The sequence below is a fragment of the Choloepus didactylus genome, chromosome 2 (assembly GCF_015220235.1).
Source record: "Choloepus didactylus isolate mChoDid1 chromosome 2, mChoDid1.pri, whole genome shotgun sequence".
NCBI classification, from domain to species: domain Eukaryota; kingdom Metazoa; phylum Chordata; class Mammalia; order Pilosa; family Megalonychidae; genus Choloepus; species Choloepus didactylus.
In genome coordinates, this window is record NC_051308.1 from 144409878 (window position 1) to 144433349 (window position 23472).

At 34.0% G+C, this 23472-nt stretch overlaps 1 protein-coding gene across 3 annotated transcripts in view; it reads left to right on the forward strand.

Annotated features, from left to right (window-relative positions):
- DPYD (dihydropyrimidine dehydrogenase) overlaps window positions 1–23472 on the forward strand; it is a 943583-nt gene that overhangs the window by 453387 nt on the left and 466724 nt on the right. For all 3 annotated transcript variants that reach the window (XM_037826568.1, XM_037826567.1, XM_037826569.1), the window contains one exon: window positions 11371–11555. In XM_037826568.1, coding sequence (XP_037682496.1) covers window positions 11371–11555 — 185 coding nt within the window. The remainder of the gene's footprint in view (window positions 1–11370; window positions 11556–23472) is intronic.

Sequence of the window (23472 nt, forward strand, 5' to 3'; positions counted from 1 at the left end):
GTAAATTTAGTTAAATTATAAGGTAATGATACAGACTATATACTAATGACCTTAGTAATGTATATTTTGTATTGCTGATTGTGATTACTGTTATTAATGATTTTTCATTTGTGTTCTTGGCTTAAAGCATATATAAAAAGGAGAACATACCTATTTAAGTAGTTTTCCAGTAAATTAGACATTAATTTGCATAAATGTGAGGTGTTATTGTATCAGTTGGAGAATCACATAGAATAATATTTAATATCTAGCCACAAAATATGGAAGCTACCCAATTCAAATATAATGTGTACATGTAATTTATTAGATTTCCCAAATATACTGGCATTGCTGGAGGAGGTAACTAGTACCAACTTTAACACCAATGGAGGGGTCCTGCCCAAGCTGTATATTCCATTACGTGACAGCCATAATCACAATATTTTGTAATTTTGAAGCTCTTTAAAGTGTTTCAAAGCACTTTTAGTTACATAATCATTTTTTCACATTCAAGTGTGTGGAAAAAAACATCTAGCATATTATGCAGTATGTGTTTGTAAGTGTCCAGTGACTTTCCAAGCCCTCTGCAAAGTGTGCTGACAGTTCACTTGGTGGCCAGTGTTTTCCCTTATATTTGCACACTGCTGCAAATCGAGCTTCTAAATCACTGGTATCATTCATTACTCCCATACTTTAACGTCTGCAATTATCCTTACCAAATGCCTCAATTTAAGTTTAAAATCCTTCTAATTTGCCCCCCATTCATGCTCAGAGGATCTTACTTCCCATTCTGTCATTCTGTAATTGTTGAGTATGCAAGATTCTGTGTTAGGTTTTTCAGGATATACAAAAATGAATACATTGTACCTGTCTACAGGAGCTTGGCAGTCTAATAGAGGGGGGAAAATGCACATATGTAAAAATGGCGTTAGGTAAAGAGTGACTAAAGGAGGAACAGATAAACTGCCATTGTAACACGCAATGGAGAGATGACTTCTAGCTGGAAGAACCAGAGGTTTTATGGAGGAAGCAGATTATAAAGATGAGGACTGGTTAGGAATTAAGAAAATGCAAATATGAGAAAGCTTATTCCAGTCAGAGTGAACAAACTGGATAAATTCATGGAATGGTTCATTTAGCTAGATCATAGGGTATACAATAAGAAATAGTAGAGTAAGGGTGGAAAAATATATTGCTGTTAATTCATGAAATCTTTTTAGTGTCAGACTAAGGTATCTGAATTTTATTATAGTGTGGGTAGGTACTAGAAATCTAAAGGGGCATGTATATTAAATATGTTCTTCTCATTCTGGGCCCGTAATCTTCTATTTTATTATTCTTTCTAAATTACATTGAAAATAAGGATAATTTATTCATATTTTAGTCCAAAGAACCCAACAAAGTCCCTAGATCAATATGTATTCACTGAATTAATGAAGAGATGGATAAATGTTTGGATGAAAATAATGAAGTGACTTCTTTATCTTATGTCTCTACAGAAAATTCATACTAAGAGCGAAAGCATCTGAAAGTGATGCTGATATGAAGTGTTATATGAAGGCCAGCCAGCACTCCTTCTGTTGAGGGAAAGATCAGATGCTGGACACTTTCTCTTGCAATGAGAAAAAGTAGTCCTAACTGGTTGTCCTGCTTCTATTCTCACTTTCGTATAATCCCACCAGTGTCTACTTTATAAATGTAAAATAGATCATTTCACTCCCTTGTTCCAAATCCTCCAGTGACTTCCTAATTTATTTGGAACACAATCCTTACCATAATTTATAGAGCCCTCTGGGATCTGACTTACCTATCTCACAGGCCTCATCTCCTCCATCTTGCTTTCTTTCCTCCACCTACGGAGGCCTCACTTCTACTCCTCAAGTGCATCAACATTACCTCCTCCTTAAGGCCTCTGCAACTGTCAGTGATCTGCCTTCAGATCTTCACGTGGCAGGGTCATTCTTATCTTTTATGCCTCAGCTATAATGTCATCTCATGAAAGAGGTCCTTTCTGATTTCCATACCCACCTACAGTAAAGCACCCCTCCCTCCTGCTTCTCATTCCCCTCACCTTTTTACTGTCTCTTTCATGTAATCCTTCTTCGTAGCCATTTTTGCTATTCTCAAGTTCACTTGCTGTATGCATGTTATTTTCTCTTATGCTAACTGAAATATACACCCCACAAGGACAAGTACCTTATCTGTGGTTTACTATAGTGCCTACAGCAGGATTTAGTACGCAGTAGACAATAAGTATTTGTTGATTAAATGGATGAATGCAATCTTCTGCCTTAAAATTTTTCCATGCAGTCATTGCCAAACTTCTAAAAAGAATAACAGCTATGCACTACCTCTGCATCTTTGCCAGGTACTCTTTCCTTAACCTCTTTTACTCTCTGCCTTTTGCCTTCACTATTTAACCATGCCATCTTTTTACATTTCATTGACCTGCAGATCACCAAATCCAGTTATCCTCCTTATATTTATCTTGGATTTAACACTTCTTGAAATTATGTGTTCAGTTGATTTGTGTGGCTCAGAAATATCTTGATCCTCCTGTAACTCTGAGGATTCCTTTTCTGGCTTTAACTCAGGTTAACTTTTGCTTCCACTTTAAGGACTCTATTTTCACTTGCATTTGCTTTCTTTCTTTGGGAATCTTAACCATCCTTGTAACTGTGTCTAATCCAACGATTCAGAGCCCTCTTCTGAGCTCTAGGTGTACATCTCCAAATGCCCCAATACCCTCCAGACTTTCCCAGGCAATAACCTGCAGCTGGTTCATAGTTAGGTTCAAATCCCAGGAGTATGACCTGGGCGACTTAGCCTCAGTTTCGTCATCTATAAAATTGAGATAGTATCTATTCAGTGAAGACCTAAAGAGACAATATATACAGTGACTAGCCCCGAACAAGCCACCTGGGAAGCACCCAATAAATGCTTGTCATTATTATCACTGTGTACCCTATTGAATATAACCTTTTCCAATACCAAAGATATTTTTGACTGCATGATAATATAAACATGTACTTTATGTAAAAAGCTATACTTTTGAATCATGCATTACTTATGTACTAAAATTGTGTAATGAAATTCTACTGTTTTAAATTTGCATTGAAGTGCCTACTGCCGATTGACAAGAAAGAAAAAAGTCGTAAGATGGATATCAAAAAATAACATTAATGAGCTGCTAAAGCTAAAATTACAGGAACTTATGAAATTGGTTAAACATAAAAACCATTAAACTGTTTACTGAGGCTTCACAGATATACTGCAGCTAATGAGCATTTCTGCTATTTAAATAAGCCCAAATTGAACACACATTACATGGATACATAATTAGTCATGGCAGTCAAATACACATAGACTTACTTTTAAAGCTCTATTTAGGGAATCTTTTCCATTTGATTTATTTTGTTAATTAAAATATTTTTCAGTATTCACTTATATTTTAATAATATTGTTTTTGCAACTAGTATAATTTACTACTGGCTTTCTATTTGTTTTTCTTTATGCTTTAAATGCAGTAAATGAGGGTTTTATATTAATCCTTTTCTTAACCCTTTCTACAATTGTTTATATCACTCAAAGACATCATTCAGAATTTAAAAAACTTCTTTCACTGAAAAGTATATATAAAATATTTCCATAGCCTTTCAACTCTTTTCTCTCTCATAATTATCAAGAAGTATTAAGCACCCGAATGTGCATAGAATTATTATGATTATGGTCCAAATCAGATTAAAGGATAATCTGTTCCTTCAAGGAGTTTGTAGTCATTAAGTAGATGGTATCATTGAATATAAATAAGCAAATCAAAGTACGACATTTCAGAATCCAACAGAGAATTTGAAGCCAATCCCCATATATTTACTTCAAGGACACTGACCTCTTTGAAGAGATATCTTCCAGAGAAAATGAAACCAAATCTTAAAGGAATTTAAAGTCTTAAGTAGATGGAATTAATGCAGAAAAATAAGCAAATCAAGGTGAAGTGCTTGGACAATTTTGAATATGAATTTATTAGTTGGCCATTTTAGGAAATGGGATTGAAGCTCTCAGTGGAATTCAAGTAAAACAAAAGGTTTGTTATAGGTTATTGTTGACATCCATACTTTCTATTTAACTTGGGGAAGCCTAAGTTTATCCTGAGCATGTAAAGGGGGAAATCCTTTCTGTCCTTTAACATTGCCTGAATTCTCCAAGCATATCCAAACTGGAGATTATCTAACCATGACAGTAGGTGAAGCAAATAGCTAAGTCAAATTAACCAAGTGCCTATTCTACCCTAGTCACTGTGTTTACCTCTAGAAATAAAATAAATGAATAAAATAAATAATTAATTAATTAATTAAAGGGGAACAGTTGGGTTTTCTGTCTGAAGGATAGTTTCAGATCTATAAGAAATAATAATCAATTAATGCAAGATAATGTGAATGCTCAATAAATGGAACAATTATAACATTTTTAGGCCCAAAACACATTTATTGGATTTCTCTTATGTGCAAATTATTTTGCTAGATGCTGGGGAAGTAGCTGATTCAGAAATGGTCCTTGAACTCAAAGAGTAATTAAGGCAAAATAAATAACTGAAATAAAGTCCCAAAGTTCCTAAATTAGATGTCCATACTAGGTATGGCAGGAGTAAAAAGGAGTGAGTTGTCAGTTTCAACAGAAAAGGAAAAGAAAAGGTTCCATTGGAAGAGATGACCTAAAGGCTCAATGTGTAAAATTGATCTTAGTGGGCAAGACTAGAATTCTTTGCTGTCCCTTCAACTTCTGCCTGCTTCATTTTAGTTACTCTCATGGTCCCCAGTGGTGAAGCTTTGATAGATTGCTCTTGGGCCATTCATTCTGCCTCTCACAAAGTTTTGGAGGCAAGAAGGACTTGCATTAAGGTGATAAAGCCTATCTTAAAAGTTATTTGGTAGTCTGAATGAGATATTGACAGGAAATATCCAGTATCATGCCTGTCACTTATAAGGGGTTGATAAGTGCTGCTTGCATTTCTTTATATTCTTCAGTAAATAAGGATGATATGAATGAAAAGAATTATCCAGATATGATTACTGACTGGATGTTGAGATAATTGAAGAGAGACTCAAAGATTAATGCCAGGATTTTAAGGCTCTATTTCTGGGTTAGTGGCAGCAAAGAAGATTGCAGATGGATACACAGAAAATATGGTGTCCTCTAAGCCAAGATAAGGGACTTCTAAGAGGAGGAAATGATCATCTGTTGAATATTACTGAGAAATCAAGGAAGGCAGTACCACAACTATAGTAAGGTGAGTGAGGTGCCTCTCTCCACTTGCATGGCCCTGAGAGGGAGGACCTCCTTACATTTTGTTCTTTTGCTGCCTGATGCACTTCATCTTACTCCTGGCCCTGAAGCAAGGTGATCTCTGAGAAAAAAACACTGGATTTGGCAACCTGGAGCTAATTAATCATAATAATGAAAAATAATTTTAGTGAACCTTTGGAAGGCAAATGTAGGTTTGGGATGGTTTAAAAATGGGAGTTATTACATATGTTTGAATGCCTATGGGAAATATCTAACATGGAGAGAGGGGCTAGTAACAGAGAAGAGAACATATGACCTAGAGAGCAAAATCCCTACAAGGTAGGAAGAGAATTCTATGGCCCTCGTAGAGGGACTGGCCTTTGACAGGAGGTGGGGGGGGGGGGGTAATTCTTTAATGGTAATAGGAAGGAAAAGAGATAGAATTTGTACACATTCATTAGATTTGTAGTTGGGGTGGTGGGAAGACAAGGAATTTTCTAGGTGATGGTTTCCATATTCTTTGTGAAATATAAGGCAAGGACTTCTGCCAATGGGTGCAAGAAAATGGAGTCAGATCGGTCGGAAGACTGAGGTGAGTAGAAAGGGCATGAATGGTGTTCATAACGTGTAGGAGAAGTGAAAAAACATGCTTATTAATAATGTCATGAAATTGCCAGGAAATGTTGAGAACCTGGTTGGAAGGCCCAGTGGAGGCTTGCTGAACTGAGTTTTGTATGTGATGATTTAGAAGAGACAATAGAGCATCCACCTTGGAATCTCTGGCAGGCCAAAGTAAAAGTAAGAGTTCAGGGTAGAATTTGAGATCATTTTCATAGAGATGCAGTTGAAAGGACAAGATGCCTATTTCCTAACAGAGATTGTTATGGTGGATTGAATATTTCAGAGCTGGAAGGAGTAGGATAAGGAGGTGAGAAGTTGGAGCCTGAGAAGGATAGTTCAAAGATAAGGTAAGCCCAAATAGAGTAGTGTTCTGCAGACCAAAGAAAGATACTTTCAGAATTAATGATGATTCAACTGTTGAATGGTACAGAAAGGCACAAGGAAAGAGGACAGGGGTCACAGAATTTGGTGACCATGGAGACAATATTTTCACTAGAGGGACACACTATAAGGCATAATTGGGTGGTGAAAAAGTAGGCAGTCAGTGTGAATTAGTCTAAGAAATTAGGTAAAGGAAGATGTAGAATGGCAGAGGGAAGGGAGAACCATGTCAAAACTAAAGTTGTTCAAAATAGATTAAAAGGGAAGCAGGAAACAATAAATATCCTATGCTAAAGAGAATCAGAAATGGTAATTGTGGTCCTGGAGGAGCAAGAAGACACAGAATCAAGGGTACCTTTTGAGGGGTTTGCAGAAGGCAATGATTGATCTTCACTTTGATTGCCATTGTTTTGCGGGATAGCATGTTGATTAAAATACATGGAGGCAGAAGGGAGATGTGAAGACTAAGCTTGTGCCATCCGGACTTGATACTCTTAGTTGATGGCATTGTTCGTTTCTGTCTCTTCCTTATCCGGTGTTATTCTACTTAAATAGAAATGTGATATCCTGGCCCTGTAATTAGAATTTATTTGATCTTGCCGAGATTTTGCTTTCAACTCTGAATATTGCCTCAACTCCTCAGCTGACCTTTTTGTTTCATTGTGCTTTGGTCCTAGTAGGTAATAGTTACATAAAATTCAATAGGTTAATAAAATTCAAGCACATACATGAGTTCATCTATGTTTTTAAATAGCATTTTACTATAAACGTTGAAATTTTTTGTTCCCTTCATTGTTTTATAACACATCAAACTCTCCAAAGAATGCTAATAATCCTTCTTCATTATGATTTCTGTTGTATTGTTTCATTGTTTATGGAGAATTAATTTATATTTATGTACTAAAATATAACATTCTTAACATCTTTTTATAAATACTGAGAAATATACTTGTCATATGTTGTGGGTTTCTCTTCTACATATATGACAGCATAGCTACATCAGTTTAATTGACCTTGGCAATCTGCATCTGCTAGTGATGTGTCCCTGAGGGACAGTTTCTGCAATTTTAAGCTGTGGCTTATTAAAGAACTTGTGTGTCACAATACAATTAAGTCTATATAAAAAAATCACTTCATGCATATCATTAAATTGACTAAAAGTTCCTATTTCAAAACCATTTCTTGTTATAAAGCTACTGCAGTGTCTTTGTGTTTTTCAATGAGCTCATTTGAACATAGTAGTAATTAAAGCAGAAAATTAACATAAATCTTGAATGTTTGTTATGAATTAAGGATGTTTTAGTTCTTTTTAAAGACTGTATAAAATTCCAGACACCATATCATCTAACACATTTCTCTCCCATTTGCAGAATAATGTAGACTGTGAATAAGCATGTTTTAGGGTTCTCTTTCAAGTTCTTTTTCTGTACAACTGTGGAGCCACTGGGACATATGCTGCAGTCTTTATCAAGATGTAGTCTCATGGAAATCTGTAGGAAACCTAGACACGATCATAAAAGAAAATCCCTTCTCTCCCCTTTATTTTATAAACAAGAAAGAAAAAATACAATCCTTCTATTAATATTCATTTAACACATCATAGGAGATGGCAAGCAGTTATTTGGTTTGCAAATGTAAATATACATTTTTCATCCACTTATGCTTTCACTCTTTCCAAGCTGGATAAAAGCAGAACAGAAGATATGCTTATGAGGTTTATTTTCATTGTATTCCAAGTTAAATATATCAGCAGAATTGTAAGAACTATGAGGAATTTATAGATGGATAGTTACAAAGATTAGGAGAGTGGAAGTCTTCCTTATGAGAGGCAGCGAAAAAAATGAACTCTTTAATAACAAGTTCTGAATAAAATACACGTGGATTTTTTTTTCACTGACTCCTTGATTTGAGTTCTATGTTAAATACTTCATAGATAAAAATATGTTTAAATTGTAAAACAAATACTCAAAGGGCCAGAGAAAATCTATATCATGCTATTTGGATCCATAATTAGCTTCAACAAAATTTCAACAAATTTAGGAATGCTATATTTTACATAGGCTTCAGTAAAGTCTATTGTGCCTACGGGGAAATGATCCTAACTATTTGATTTCAAGTTGTGCTTGGTACTACCATCAGACAGAATGTTTTCTGACCTACCGTAATGTTTCTTATATTCATATAAGTTGTCCATGTTCTACTTTTTCAATAATTTTTGTAGATATTGACAAATCAAAATATTAGATATTAAAATTGATACAAATTCTCTATTTTTATTGGTGTAAGCTTTTCTATAACATGTTAATAATATCATCAGCTACTATTTATTTCTGGAATGAAACAATGAACATGTTAAAGTTGAGGGTATCCAAAAAGAGCAGTGGGAAAATTCAGTAGAAAAATTTTAAAGAGGGCTGAGCTGATTTTCGCTATGAAAGAAAGAGCCTTCGCTATTTTAGAATACAGTATCAAACAGTTGTTTGATTATTAGTAAGATTAGCTAGCTATTACAAATGATAAAATAATTAAAAGTATTGATATTCAGGTCCAAGACCTCAAAGGACAAACGAATCAAACATGGAAGAAAGAAAACATTTTTTTAAAGTGTATGTGACTATATATGAATGTTTGTGAACGTATAACAGCACAATTTGTGTACAATGGAAATCTTGTGAAAGTGCTTTCAAATTCACAAATAAATGCTCATTGGATGACATATGATGTTGGTACTAATTATATTAAGAAGTGCATAACCTACACATTAAGTTTAAAGTAGCCTCTCCTACGTTCTTATTGGCTATGTTTGTTGATGGAGCTCTATTATTAAAATGAATCATGCTATGCACATTTTCATATCTAATAAGAAATTATAATGCATAATCCTCAAGAACTTCCATTTAATTCAGCAAGCATTTATTCAGCACCTACCATGTGTAATGTGCTGTGCTAAAGGACAGACTCAGGCTTTGTGAAGCCTGAAGTTTATGTAATTTTAGGGCTCCTCCTAAAGAAAAAAAATATTGCAAATTCAAAATTAAGCATAGGACCTTGAAGGTGGCCCATATAAGTAAGGAATCCTGAAACTTAAACTTCAATAAGTTCACAGAAAATATGTCTTTGACTCTAACAAATGCTGTGGAAAAATCAAAGATAACAGAGGCATGATCCCTACCTTGCTCAAGCATAGAGTGAAGTCTATGCTTAACTTTCAGGGATATTTATCTTAAAAAAGGAGATAAATGTATAAAAAGGGTTTCAAGTTTTAGTGAAATAATTTTGAATCTTTCTATTTAAAAATCACATTTATTTCAGGTCTCTATACATAACAAAGTTAGATCAAAGTTTTGAACAAATAAAGACATTTTTTACATAAGAGAATTATTTTTTACCCCTTACCTATATATATGTAATTCATTATGTAAATCATTCAATGATAGTATGTTACAGTGCCATTATTGAAATAGGTTGAATTGACGAATCATGCTCACTATTGACTTGCTTGCAACTCAAGTAACTGTCAACAGATGGTAGTGATGATCTGTTATGCAATGGGGAACAAAGGATAAAGGACTCTTTTCATGTGACCTTTAAAGACATGAGAAAAACCTTCTTGAAATGCCATTCTGCATTGAAAATAATTGCATGAATATTTAATTTTATTCTCTATAAAAGGTGAAATAACATAACAAATACAAATGGCATCAAATTCTTCAATGAAAACCTGAGTATGATAACAGTGATCTCTCTACTTCATTCATTCATCCATCCATTGACTCAAGGATGTCTCCTATACCCCAGACACTGAACTAACCTCTGTAACACAGTGGCTATCAGCATGAACATAAACCTCTTCTCCTGGAAGCTACCTTCTTGTGAGGCAAACAAGATAAATAGTCTCTCAATAGTTTTCTACAATTCTAATATTCTTTTAAGTGAAAAGCTAAAAATAGATACCAAGTTTTATCCTGTGTGTTTTTCTCTTCTTGTTTAAAAGAAAATGGCTTTAGATGCCAGAATAACAGGTTTTATTATTAGATTATTTCATACTCTTCTTGATTCTTTATTCAAAAACTGACTTTTTTGTTCCAGGATCTCTCAAGCTCTTTTTCTTTAATTTAAATTGTCCTTTTTTCTTTTAAGTTGGAGTGATGAATAGTAGCTCCCTTAGTCTGTCCTGAGGTGCTATACTTAAAAATTTTGACGTGAGCACCTGGAAAGACCTCTGGGTTATGATCTTGTCCTAAACACTGGCTCTCTTTGCTCCATTGGATATGGTACCATTTACATTTATACATTTCTTGTCTTGATCAACATTTTCTTTAATCTACATTCTTTTATCTCTTCCAAATCTCAGGATAATATATCCAGTTACAGATTCCTATAGATATGCTTCTTAAAGGAATACAGTCTCTACCCTGGTCCATGACACTTTCAGATTCACTGGAACTCAGCATATTTAGCAAATAACTATAATATTATTTTTCAGAGCAATTTCCACAGAATACCAATGGTAAGGTTTAAATTTGTTGGTATTTTCAAAACATAAATTGCTACATAAATATGAGTTCACTGTATTCCTGAATCCATTAAATTGCTTAACACTACATGCAAACAATTTGGTGAAAATGTAGAAGGTTTTATCTTGTTTTGTTTTATAAACATCTTGTGAAAGAAAAAGATTGTCCATCAGCCCAAATCCACAATAACCTGTACCATGACACACAAGGGTTGATATGAAGAATAGCAGAAAATAATTGTTTGGATAAAGTTTTAGAAAATGCATTATCCCTGCATTTAAAGACACGTACTTTCCTTCTGGATGGGCCCATTCCTCTTAGACAGTAATACCAGAGCTTTAGCACTGGCCAAATTTATGGTCTTTAATTCATACATGTGAGGTATATTTCAAGTGAGTTGATTAAGTCAGTGCACTTTGAATATTTTGTTAATTCAGATATTTTAATTTTCTACTTTCGTGGTTCATTAAAAACAGTTGTTTGAATCCCTAGAACAATAGTTAGATCATAATTTTTCTTAATTTCCAAATGATTATTATGTTATGCACAGATTAGTCATTGCCTGTTGTCATTCACTTTTGTTTTTCAGTAAAGGAAGCCTTGAGTCCTATAAACTTTAACAGATGGGATCTCCCAGAAGTAGACCCAGAAACTATGCAAACCAGTGAGCCATGGGTGTTTGCAGGTGGTGATATGGTTGGTGTGGCTAACACAACGGTGGAATCAGTGAATGACGGAAAGCAGGCTTCTTGGTACATTCACAGATATATACAGGTATGCATTTGGCATCAATTTCAGTAATGTTTTCCCAGTGAATAAGTACTATTTCATTGAATTTTGCTACTCATACATCTAGCAAAATGTATATAATCAATGTGGATGAAATATCTCACATAAATATTTACTTGGATACAATGAAAAGTTATGGACTGTATAATAGAACTGTTCAGTTGACTAAAAATTCATGTGCATTTGTCCCAATGGAATGCCCTGGAGTCCTTACTCCTATTCTATTCAGAATATTTACTGAAGGCTTAAATACACAGATAACATGTTTCTCAAATCTAGATGTTACATGATACCATCTAGGTAGACTTTATATTTAGTCCAGGAAACTGTTTTGGCTGTCATTTGGACCTATCCATTTCCCAAATTCTATGCCCTTTAGAAGAAGGAAAATCAACATTTTATAAATTTCAATTGTGTTTGCTTTTAGTTATTTAGTTTTACTGTGACAATGTAAAATGTAAAAATGAAATGTAAAGTTGGACACACTCTGGTATAGTGACTGTGTGGCCTTGGGGGAAAAACATTACTAGAGCTCAGTATTCTCACTTGTTGACTAAATGCTCTGTATTCTTCTTGCTCTATGATTTAATTAAATGTAGGTACAGTGACCTCATTTATGTAGACTGTTTCTAGAAATGTTTGCCTGTGTTAATAAGATCCTTATTCTCTTTCTTATTCGAGAAAGAGACTCTACCACAATATCCCTTTCTACCTCCTTTCTTTTGATTTCTCTCCTTTGTTTCCGACCTACTAACAAAATTACCTTGTCTTTAATGTTTCCTCTAATATTTTCCTTCCTCTTGCCACAAGCATTTAGTCTATTCTGGTTGTCCTTTTACTGTTTCTATAATTCTGTAAGTCATGGTGGGCCTCTTATCCACTTGATAGAGCCTGTACTTGACACCGAGTGCATCATTTTTGTTTATGTTTGGTTTATCCGCCCACTCCCACATCACCCCTGGCATCTGAGTAGTGGGGCTTGAGATGCCGTGGTCTGGACCAGAGTGAAGGTGTCTTAGAAATTTAGGGCTCTGGGAATGGGTCTGTGGACTTTGCATAGAGACAAAGGCATTATTTGGGAAGCAACATTTTGGGGAGATGCCAAATCTAAAATTAACAAATGCTATTCAAATCAGTCATAAATCAAAAGGAGCTAGACAAAGAAGGAAAAAAAAAAAAACAGCACAATTTTAATAGGCAGAAACCTCAGAACCAAAAGAAGAATTTTGGTGAGTGGTTCCCACTCCAGTCTCTGCAATGACTGAGGATAGCAGCTCGTTCTCAGAGATACACTGAGTGAACAGTTTAAGACAAGTACCTGGGGTGGACAGCCTTCTTCTTTGGCTCCTTTTGATCTTTTTCTCCCCAAACCTCTCTCACCCTGTATTTTTATTTTCTTCATAGCTCTCTCAAGTCTCACCTCTTCTCCGTAACTCCCTAATCTGTGCTCTAATAAGATTCTCTCTTCTATGATCCATCTATCCTCTGGACATCTTCATGTCCTACACTTACCTACACTTCTAATTCACTACTTTTAAACAGAACATACTCTCCCAAACCTGTTCCACCTCCAGAATTTAGCATTTCTGATTCCCAGATCCAAACCCTGTAAGTTAATGGTCCTCAGACTTCTAGATTGCTCAGACTATTAATGTAGGGCTGGCAGTTTCATATTTTCCTGAAGGACAGCATTAACACAAACCATCAAACACACAAAACTATAACATTAAATAACATATATTAACAGGAATTTTCACGAGAAAAGTAGAAAGGACACAATTTCAGAATAAGAAAACTTTTTAGGAAAACACTGTTGAAAGATTTATGCCAGCACGTGCACACATGCACACACACACATTTTCTTAATTATAAAACATCACTAAGGTACACACCTATATTTATAAGCCATTTATCTTTGTATAAAAATTCTTCCATCTTTCTTATATACATCTGATCAATTGTATCTCTGTAAAAACTCCTTCATGTGTTTATTTTAGTTGTACATTTTTTGTGTTGGGTTACAATTTCCACTGACTTGCCTGTTAGTGCCTTGAACAAATAAAAGTGAAATCAGGAGATAAGAGAAGAGGCTATTGTGCTAGGCCATAGGAAGCTCATTGAATGTGTGAATTGAATTTGCAAGAGTGAAAATGGTGGGAGGAAATAGATTCTAAAAAGATTTGAAAAGGTAAAATTGGACATGAGTCAGTGGTGGATGGGTTGCTTTAACTTTTTCCCTAAATACTTAAATCCATTTTTACCTTTTAAAATTATAAACTCTATGTTATGGTAATTGTGGTTTTGTAGTGCTTCACAGATATCATTCTAAATGTGTCTTAAAGGTTTTTTCTTTTTTACTCCATTTCTGTAATCTTTTTGCTTTCTTCAATCCAATAAATATGCACTGGAAAAAAAATGCAATCATAGGTTACTTAGTTTTCACTTACTCCTGAAAGGAGAGAAACAGGCCTTTAGGAATGATGAAGAAAAAATTCACATGCTTTAAAATGTATATTTTCAGGAATAATAGTATTTGAAATATAGAGGAAAAAATTTGTGAACAGACAGTTTTAAATTTGGCTGAAGGATTCAGATTTGTCAAACAAAATGTTGAATTACGTTTTTAAAAAGTGAGCAGAGATGGAAGATAGGTAAAATTTCTGACAAGTAAAATCAACACTTACACCTTCCTGCCAGGGTGTTGGAGGCAAAGTGGTAAGCAGTGATAAAACTATAAGGAAATATAAAAACAAAGTGGGATTTTTCTCTCTGCACTCTCATTAAATTAATTCTAGCTTCCATTGCCTCTTTATATTGCCTCCATTTTCTACCCTCTCAAAAAAATGCCCCTATACTGCAGACAGGGTAATCTTTCTAGAATACAAGTTTGATCCTCATTTCATCAGGGAAAGCCTTTCAGTGTCCCTCTTTGTACTCAAAATAAAGCTCAAACCCCTAAGCCTGTAATGCCAATCTGAATTTCTCCAACATCTGGGCTTTTCCCCTACTCCACACATTTCATCTGGCTAGATCCTACTTCCCCTCAGGTTTTGCTTCCTCCTTCCATTGCAAGAAGTTGGTGACATTACCCTTCTGTATTTTCCATAGTGCCCTAAGTTTATGTGCTCAAAGCCTGTTTTCTGGTCATTTTGTAGGACCAGTGACTTTCTCGTTTATTGTTGTGGCTTCAAAATAAATAAGTGCATTCATCTGTTAAGTAGGGAAAAAAGACACAGGGAGAATATTCATTTTAAAGGAATTTAAAGAGCGAAATTAATGGGTTTGTTATATAAGTTCATTAGTACTGTAAATAAAGTGTGTTCTTTCAAAGGTAGCATTTGTTTAGAAAAATTGTATCAGGTCTGACAGATATTCATGAGTGAAGTTTCACAACACCTCATCTTACATTTTGTATTAATTTGGGGAAAATGTAATACTAGATAGTACACTGTGAAAATGATTTAATAAATGGATTATGATATGAATTCATGCATGTAATCATTACAATTTCATATTTAGTATTTCTTTCTACTATACTTTTCAGATTCATGTGAATATTTAAATAAAGATGTTGATGTTGGGATTTCATTAATTCCTACAGTTGTCTGAAGAGAGATTCACTTAAATTTCAATAGTTGATTTCATCAATTACCACTTATTGATACCAGCTATTGTACCCAACACTCAACTTTGGGAGGATACAAAATGAGTAAATAGGGAAAGGTATAACGTAGTGGTTAGAAATTTGGGCTCTGAATCAAATAGACCTGATTTCAACATTGTCAAATTGTGTGACTATGGTTAAGTTACTTCTTTGCTCCAGGGCATGGTTTTCTTAGAGGCATATATGTAATTTATTAATAGATAAGCAATGATAATTAGAGTTTTTACCCATTTGGTTTCTGGGAAGATTATGTGAGTGAATTTATGGAAAGCTCTTAATACAAAGTCTGCTCAATAAATATTTGTTTCATTTTTGTTGTGTTATTAGAAATCATTCCCTCTGAATTGTTAAAAGGAGGATTGGGAAAATAACATAAAATAGATTTGAATAGAAACTCATAATATGAGGTCTTATCAGATATAGAAATAGGTTATTTCAAGTAGATATAAAAACATTTTATTTAGTTATTCATTAATTCATCTATACACATCCATCCATATGTCTATTCATGAAGTCGTCTAGTTACGGATTCATGGATTCATTCATTCATTCAATAAAGAATGTAAAAAGATAGTACTAAGCACTTGGTTTATAAATGCAAATAAAACATAGAATTTGCCATTAAGAATCTCAAAGTTTAGTAGGGGAGACAATTGTATAAGCATAAATCCAATACAATATAATAAATGCGGTAATGAAAAATATGAAGTTACAGGGATATCATCAAGAGATAATAATTGATTCTGAATGTGGGTATTAGGATTTGAATTCACAAAAATCAATGTACAAATAAAGATAGAGAATAAGAAAAAATGGAGGGATACTGAGTAAATTGATTTTGCTGAAACATAAAGAGATCTACTGGATAAGATACTATAAGTTGTTCACTGCACACGGAGTGTGGTCAAGGCACCAGCTGGCTGAAATCCAGCCCACGTTCCACTCCCAAACAAAGGTACCTTTTGTTGTGCAGCTTCCATTCAGAGAAAAGGGTGCCTTCCACTCTGCTTGCTTCCTAAGCCTTGCACTTGTGCAGTGACTTCTTCTTACTTCACCTAATAGCGTAATGTGGGCTAGTGTAGACCCTGAACATAGAGAATGTATAGGAAAAATGAGAGAAAAAAAATCTGTGTTTACACTGGGATTAGAACATGATAAACCTTAGAATACCCAGTTGAGTATTTTAATTTGAGGTATGTAATGGAGCAGGAATGCGATAGGAATTATTTGCATATAGATGTGATCATAGCAGATCTGCTATTAATATGGAGAAAAAAATTCCAATTTGTCAACATTCTCCTTATTAAAGTGTCATTATTTTATAACGTTGAACTTAATATTCTTTAATTACTTTTACTAACAAGGGATCTGATCTGATTTCAACTTGTTTATAATAATGTGGTATTAATGGAGTCCATGCTTATTTGAATACTCTTCCACTTTAATAAGAATCACTAAGTGATAATCCCAAATAATTTGACAGTATACCTGTCCCCCCAAAAAAGAGTATATAACTGAAAGAATGACTATAGGTAGACAAAAGTTCTATCAGTTTTAAAATTTATTTGAACTTTTTAATTGCATTTATCTGATAGGTTCATTTATTTAACCTGTGTGTGTGTGTGTGTGTGTGTGTGTGTGTGTAAAGTTCTGTACCAGGAAAAAAAATTAACCACATTAACTACCATTATTCTCTTCAGGAGATTATGATGATCTTTAAATTCAAGCCTTATCTTTATGAAATGATTAGAGAAGAAAGATAGGATATAGTGAAAAACTAAATTAAATATGGTCAATAAAGGCTAAAGTAGTCAAGAAGCAGAGTACAATTTTGACTAAAATTATTGGAAAAGACTCATGAGGAAGTGGACTCTGATTTTTATCTGCCTTGTACATGCCTTTTATGTTCACTTGTCAATCATAGTAATAATAGCTTCTAATTGTTTAACATCTACTAAAATTTATACTTTACTTTTCTTTCAGTTACCCTTTATAATGAGTATCATTATCATTATTTCATAGCTTTTAAAAATATTGTCAGTAGAGGAGCCAAGATTTGAAAGCATGCACGTCTCCTTAGGATTATCCCCTGTACTGTGCTGCCTCCCTGGTACTTTCAACCTTGATTCTTACTCTTCTTGTCAATCAACAGTAGTCTTCGACATCTTCCTCTACAGTTTTTGTACATTAGAATTTAAAAACATAATAGGGCATTAGAATTTTGCCTGGAAAGTGACTCTATAGTTCAAAACTGAAATTGGAAGATTGTGATTGGAGTCTGCATTCTGTATATAACTTAGCTCTAGTTAAAAATATACCTTGGTTAACAACTAAGAATTTTATATCTGGCAAAGCTCTTTCAAAAATGAGGGAGGGATTGAGACATTCCCAGATGAACAAAAGTTGAGGGACTTCATTACCACTAGACCAGCTCTATAAGAAATGGTAGAGTTCAGCAGGTTGAAAGAAGAGGACATAGACAATTGACCAAAGCCACCTAAAGAAATAAAGATCTCCAGTAAAGATAATGACGTGGGTAAATATAAATACTAGTATTATTGCATTTTTTAATTTGTAACTCTACTTTTTACTTCATGCAAATATCTAAAAGGCAAATGCATAAAATGTAATGATAAGTCAATGGTTTTGGACTTATAATGTATAAGTATGTAGTTTGTGAGAAGAACTACATAAAAATGGAGGGACAGAGGGTGTAAGAACATAGTTTATATATGCTATTGAAATTAAGTTTGGTATCAAAGCAAATGAGACTGTTATAAATTTAGGATGTTAAATTTAAGCCCCTTGTTAACCACAAAGAAAATATCAGAAAATATGCAAACTCCTAGAGACAGGAAGAATATAGGTTACCAGGGTTGGGGGATAGGAACAATGGGAATTTAATGCAAAATAAGTGCAGGATTTATGTTTGGGGTGGTGGGAAAGTTATAGTAATGGGTGGTGGTGACGGTACTGCAACATTGTGAACCAGATTAATCTCACTGAATGGTATTCTTGGGAGAGGTTGGGATGGGAAGATTTACATTGTATTTTTCTTTCCACAAATCAAGAAAAAGGAAGAATGAAAGAGAAACTAAAGAGATAATGACAAGTAAATGCAATACATGATACATGATAAGAACTGAGGAGAAAAGGCTCAAAAGGACATTATTGAAGCATGTTTTAGTTTTCCAGGCTGCTTAAGCAAATACCATGAAATGAGTCAGGTTAAACAATGGAAATTTATTTGCTCATGGTTTGAGGTTTGGAAAAAGTCCAAATCAAGGCATCATCAAGGTAATGCTTTCTTCTTAAGACTGATGTTCTGGAGCTGGCTGCCTGTGATCCTTGGTTCTTAAGTTTGTCACATGGAAAGGCACATGGTGGCATGTCCAGGTCACTCCCTTCTCTTCCAGACCCCGTTGATGACCACCTTCCAGCTGCTCCTTCTGTGGCTTTCTCTGTGTGTGTGTCTCAGTTTCATTCCACTTATAAAGGACTCCAGTATTAAGAATAAGATCCATCTTGATTGGGCTGGGCCACACCTTACCTGAACTGAAGTAGCCTAATCAAAAGAGCCTACTTACAATGGTTTCATGCCCACAGGAATGGATTAAATTAAAAACATATTTTTCTGAGTTACATACAGCTTCAAACCACCACAAGGCATAAGAAAAAAATTGGAATATACAATATAAGCTTTATATCAATGTTAAGTTCCTTGAAATTTATAATTGTACTTAAGATGATTACATAAGTGAATATCCTTGTTCATAGGAAATGTGCATGAAAGTATTATGTGTTCAAGGAGTATAATGTATATAACATGTTCTCAAATGTTCAGAAAATAGGTAGGTAGGTAGATAGATTGATAGATAATAGAAAGAAAGGTAGGTAGGTAGGTAGATGAAAGATAGAATTCTATGACATAAGTGGATCTGGGTATCTGGGGGAGGGGGCAGATATGTTGGAGCTCTCTGTATGGGGTTTGTATTATTTTTCTAACTGTGCTATAAGATTGAAATTATTTCAAAATAAAATTTAAAAAAGATATAACTTAACCAGAATATTTATGTGGATGGAAAAGTTTTAAGAATATGAACATGCCACATCTCCTAACTTCCAGAGAAAGAAAATAGAGGGGGAATTAGCTGTGTGGTTAAACATCTAAGTCTAATTGTTAATTGAGGACATAATAAGGCATTTTAATTACATTAGTAAATCTAGAACACTCATTAAAAATATAAATTGATTAAATCCAGAACATTCATTTAAAAACAGAAGTACAAAAAAGTTCTCTTGTATAGAAACTTATACTGAGCAACCAAAATCCATAATTGTTGATTAACCAAAAAAGTTCAGAAGGAAGAATTGTAAAAATCATATGCACATACTTTCAGCATTTTATTTTAATTTAAAGCCAAAAAAAGTTCAGAGGGAAGAATTGTAAAAATCATATGCTCATACTTTCAGCATTTTATTTTAATTTAAAGCATATAGATGTTTTCTCATTTTCTTTTCTTTTTTTTTTTTTTTTTTTTTGTGTTTGTTTGTTTGTTTGTTTGTTTAATGCAGGGCCAAGGCCTTTTTTTTGAGTCCAATGGTAGCATTCTATCATCATGTTTCTTACATCTCTATAATATATTATGTTTTAATATCTAGTTTTATATATCTAGTTTTTGTTTGTTTTAAGTAGAGCAAGGACTTTATAGCATCCACAAAACAATTGTCTGGATTTTTGTTTTTCCTCCAATCATTTCAGTTGTTTCACCCATATGTAATTTGATAGCATTTTTTTAAGTAATTTACCTTTATCACATCTTTTGAAAACTTTCAACTTAGTTTTCATAGAATCAATCCTCTTTCTTTTCACATTCATACAACTCATCAATTTTTGTAATATTTATTTATATTTACAGCCAACACATACAGGATGAGGAACACACAATTGAGTCTTCATAAGTACACAACCTAACTGATAAGAGCAGACAGTTCATAGGCACACTGGGGTACCTTATTGGTTATAAAGATTCAGCACTCCTTGGGCAATATCTCTGTCTCAGAGAAGGAAAAGAGAGGAGAATTAGTCTGGTGAATCTGTTAAGGGCAACTCACTTAAGGGAGTCTGTAATGAATCCAGGGCCCTTCTTTATAAAAGCACCAAGGAGAAGGCTTAATACAATATTATTAATTTATTTAAACACAATCTTTGAGTTGCTTTCTTCCAGTACTAGCATACAAAGTTGGACACAAAAAAGGGAAAAATGCTATATCATGTCCCATAATATTAGGTCCTCCCATTGAGAACAAACTTGGACGTAGAGTGCAGGCTAAATTCTTCAAAATTGTAACCCGTAATCAGAAGTTCAGTTTTTCCTAGCGTAATGTTGGTAGTTCTGACAAAGTGGTTCTATAAGCATGAGACATCTTGTCAAATAGTCAGTCTAAATATTCAGGAATGATATTCTCAAAACCCTCTGGTTTGGTTATATTGTTAAGAATGATCCTTTCGTTGTGACATCATCCTATGATTCAGAAATCTGTTTTAAATTCACAGTCTCTTAGATGCAACTTTCTGAAACCATAATATTTATTACATTTACATGTTGCTGCTATGAAAGCAGTTGTAGTAGTAGAAAGATAACTATCGAGAGACAAAAACAAATGTTATTAGTAGAAAGAGAAATATTGGATCAGGCAGGTAGAGGTAGAAATTCGAATAAAGGAAAGAATTTGTATAAATTTCTTCAAATATAAGTGGGAAATGCAAATGAAAAAAGATTTGGTTTCTTCAAGGTAGAATTCATTCTATGAAACTAAAACATGAAAAAAATGAAAGGATGAAGGAGGAGATGTGGGGATATTAAAAATGAAAAACGTTTTGGTACAGTGTATTTGTGACTTCAGGAGCTAGAATATTGTTTATTGGTAGCCAATAAATTGAGTTGACCTCAAATATGGTCAACTTTCAACAAAAAAAGTTATTTTTTCATGATTGATTTAATTTCAATGTTTTCACTATATATATATATGAGTTTGCCTATATGTTCACAAATGATATTCTTTCTTTCTTCCTCAAACTTTATCCTTCATTAATGTAAGTTTCATTCCTATAAAAAGCATCCATGTTAAGGCAGCTGATACTTTTTTGATTCTTTCATTTATGAATCTACATTATTCTACCAATTTGTTGATTCCTCCTGAAATTAATTCTTGTTGCAGAGAATTATCTCAGAACCTGCATGCAACATCTACACATTAATATTTTGGCATTATACTGGACCAAAGTTTCTTTCTTAACCCTGCAAACTCATAGAACACAGGTATCTTTTCAGTTTTAGTTTTCTACAATGATTTTTTGGGTCAATAGTGAAGCTTATATGATTTTTTATGAAGATTATATTGAAGTTCTCTTACAGTAAGTCTACTCAGTTTTATATAGTGTATTGTATATTTTGAAATAAGGTATTTGTAGTGCTTTTCTAAACTATCATGAATTCTCTTACTTTGGTGACCCACTTTTCTACTGCCTGAGGTTTTGTGTGTTTTCTTCTGGTTCAATTGGGCACAAAAGAATCACTAGTGGTTGAAGGAACTAGGTATCTCAGGGAATTGGTAATGAGATACAGAGCCTTTAACCTCTTGGTCACTAGTTCAAATCTGCCCCAGGTCAAGAATGACAGAAAGTCATTACCATCTGATGGCAGCTCAATAGGATATGTGAAACAAATTTGTGATTTCAGCACCTAGTGGATACAAATTCATGTGATAGACCCGCCATAGACTGAGTACAAAATGGTAGTTGTGATTATAATTTAAAGAGAAAGGAGAGGTCTATTCATTGCTAAAGTTTCTGTGTTCTGCCTGTGAGCTGAGCCTCCTTTTGGTGGATTTGTTGATAGACTGGTGTGGGAAAGCTCATCTTATGCCTGTGTTGGTTTGTGATTTAGAACCGTGAGATGCACATCTATAGGAATCTCTCTTGTCATTGTTGCTAATGAGGTACAATTCAGCATCACTAAACTGACTTTTCTAAAGTGATTTCAGCCCCAGATGGTGATTAATTCAAGATCTAAAGTTATACCATTACTGCCTCCAGTTCCTTCAATGCCCTTCTGTATATATTTTTTAAATGTTTCATTTTCCTTTTTAATCATACCATTAATTTCAACTACATTTGGACATATGACTGGACATTTAGAGAGGCCTGTTCATTCTTGTCAGTCTTTCACTTGAGAAGTACTGAGTTAACAAGCATTTTGAAAATAGGGAATTTGAAATGGAGTTCGGTGCAAAAGGATCATTGCTATAAAAGCTAATTGAACTAAGTGCATTCATGTCAATAAATGAAATTTCTCAACTGCCATTTTTAGAGTTTGAGATTATGTGAGGGATTTTGGCTTTCTAATATCTTTAGTGAACAGTCAGGTCATTAAAACTTTTTGATTTGGGATGTCTTTGAAAAATCACTGTATGAAGAGGAAAAAAAAAAGCATGTGTTTTTATCTGAAATATCTGTAAGATCAAAAAATTTCCTTAATAATGTATTCATAATGTATGCATTTCATAATTTTATTTTATACAGGCCTTAATTATTTTCAAAACCAACCCACATTTTGAATCTCAAGAATTTTAAAGCAATTTCTAATAATTTTTATGATGTGAAAATGAACCCTACAGAATGCTAGTAACCGTGCCTCATGTTAACAATTTCTGTTCTGGACAAAGATGAACATTTGCTAAAAATATGACAGCGATTTTAGAAAACAAACTTTTATTAACTTAGCCCAAGACTCAGCTACTCAAAAAGACCTTCAGTGTCTACTTTAAGTAAAAGACACTTGTTATCATTATCATTGCTTAAGATATTACTTTAATTCCACCATCTTCAAAGGCATTTTTGCCCTGAAATGTACCCATGGCTTCCACAATATTTGAGGAACTATGATTTGAGAATTAGAAATTTAAATTGCACAGGCTTAATATTAGAGTATTTCCGTTACCCTTTGCAGGTTTTGAGGCAGCTTATTCGACCTTACAGTCTCACCAGGAAGCTAATGGGAAAGCCTTGCAGCAATCTTCACAGGAAAGTTTCCAAATGTCAAGTGTCATCTTTCCAGCTGTTAGATGAATGGGTAGCCAAGAGGCATTTATTTGGGTGTACAGCCCCTGTGAAATCTGGGTGAGGCAGGAGAAAAGGATATAATTTGGTGCCTAGTTTACCAGCCCTTGTATAGT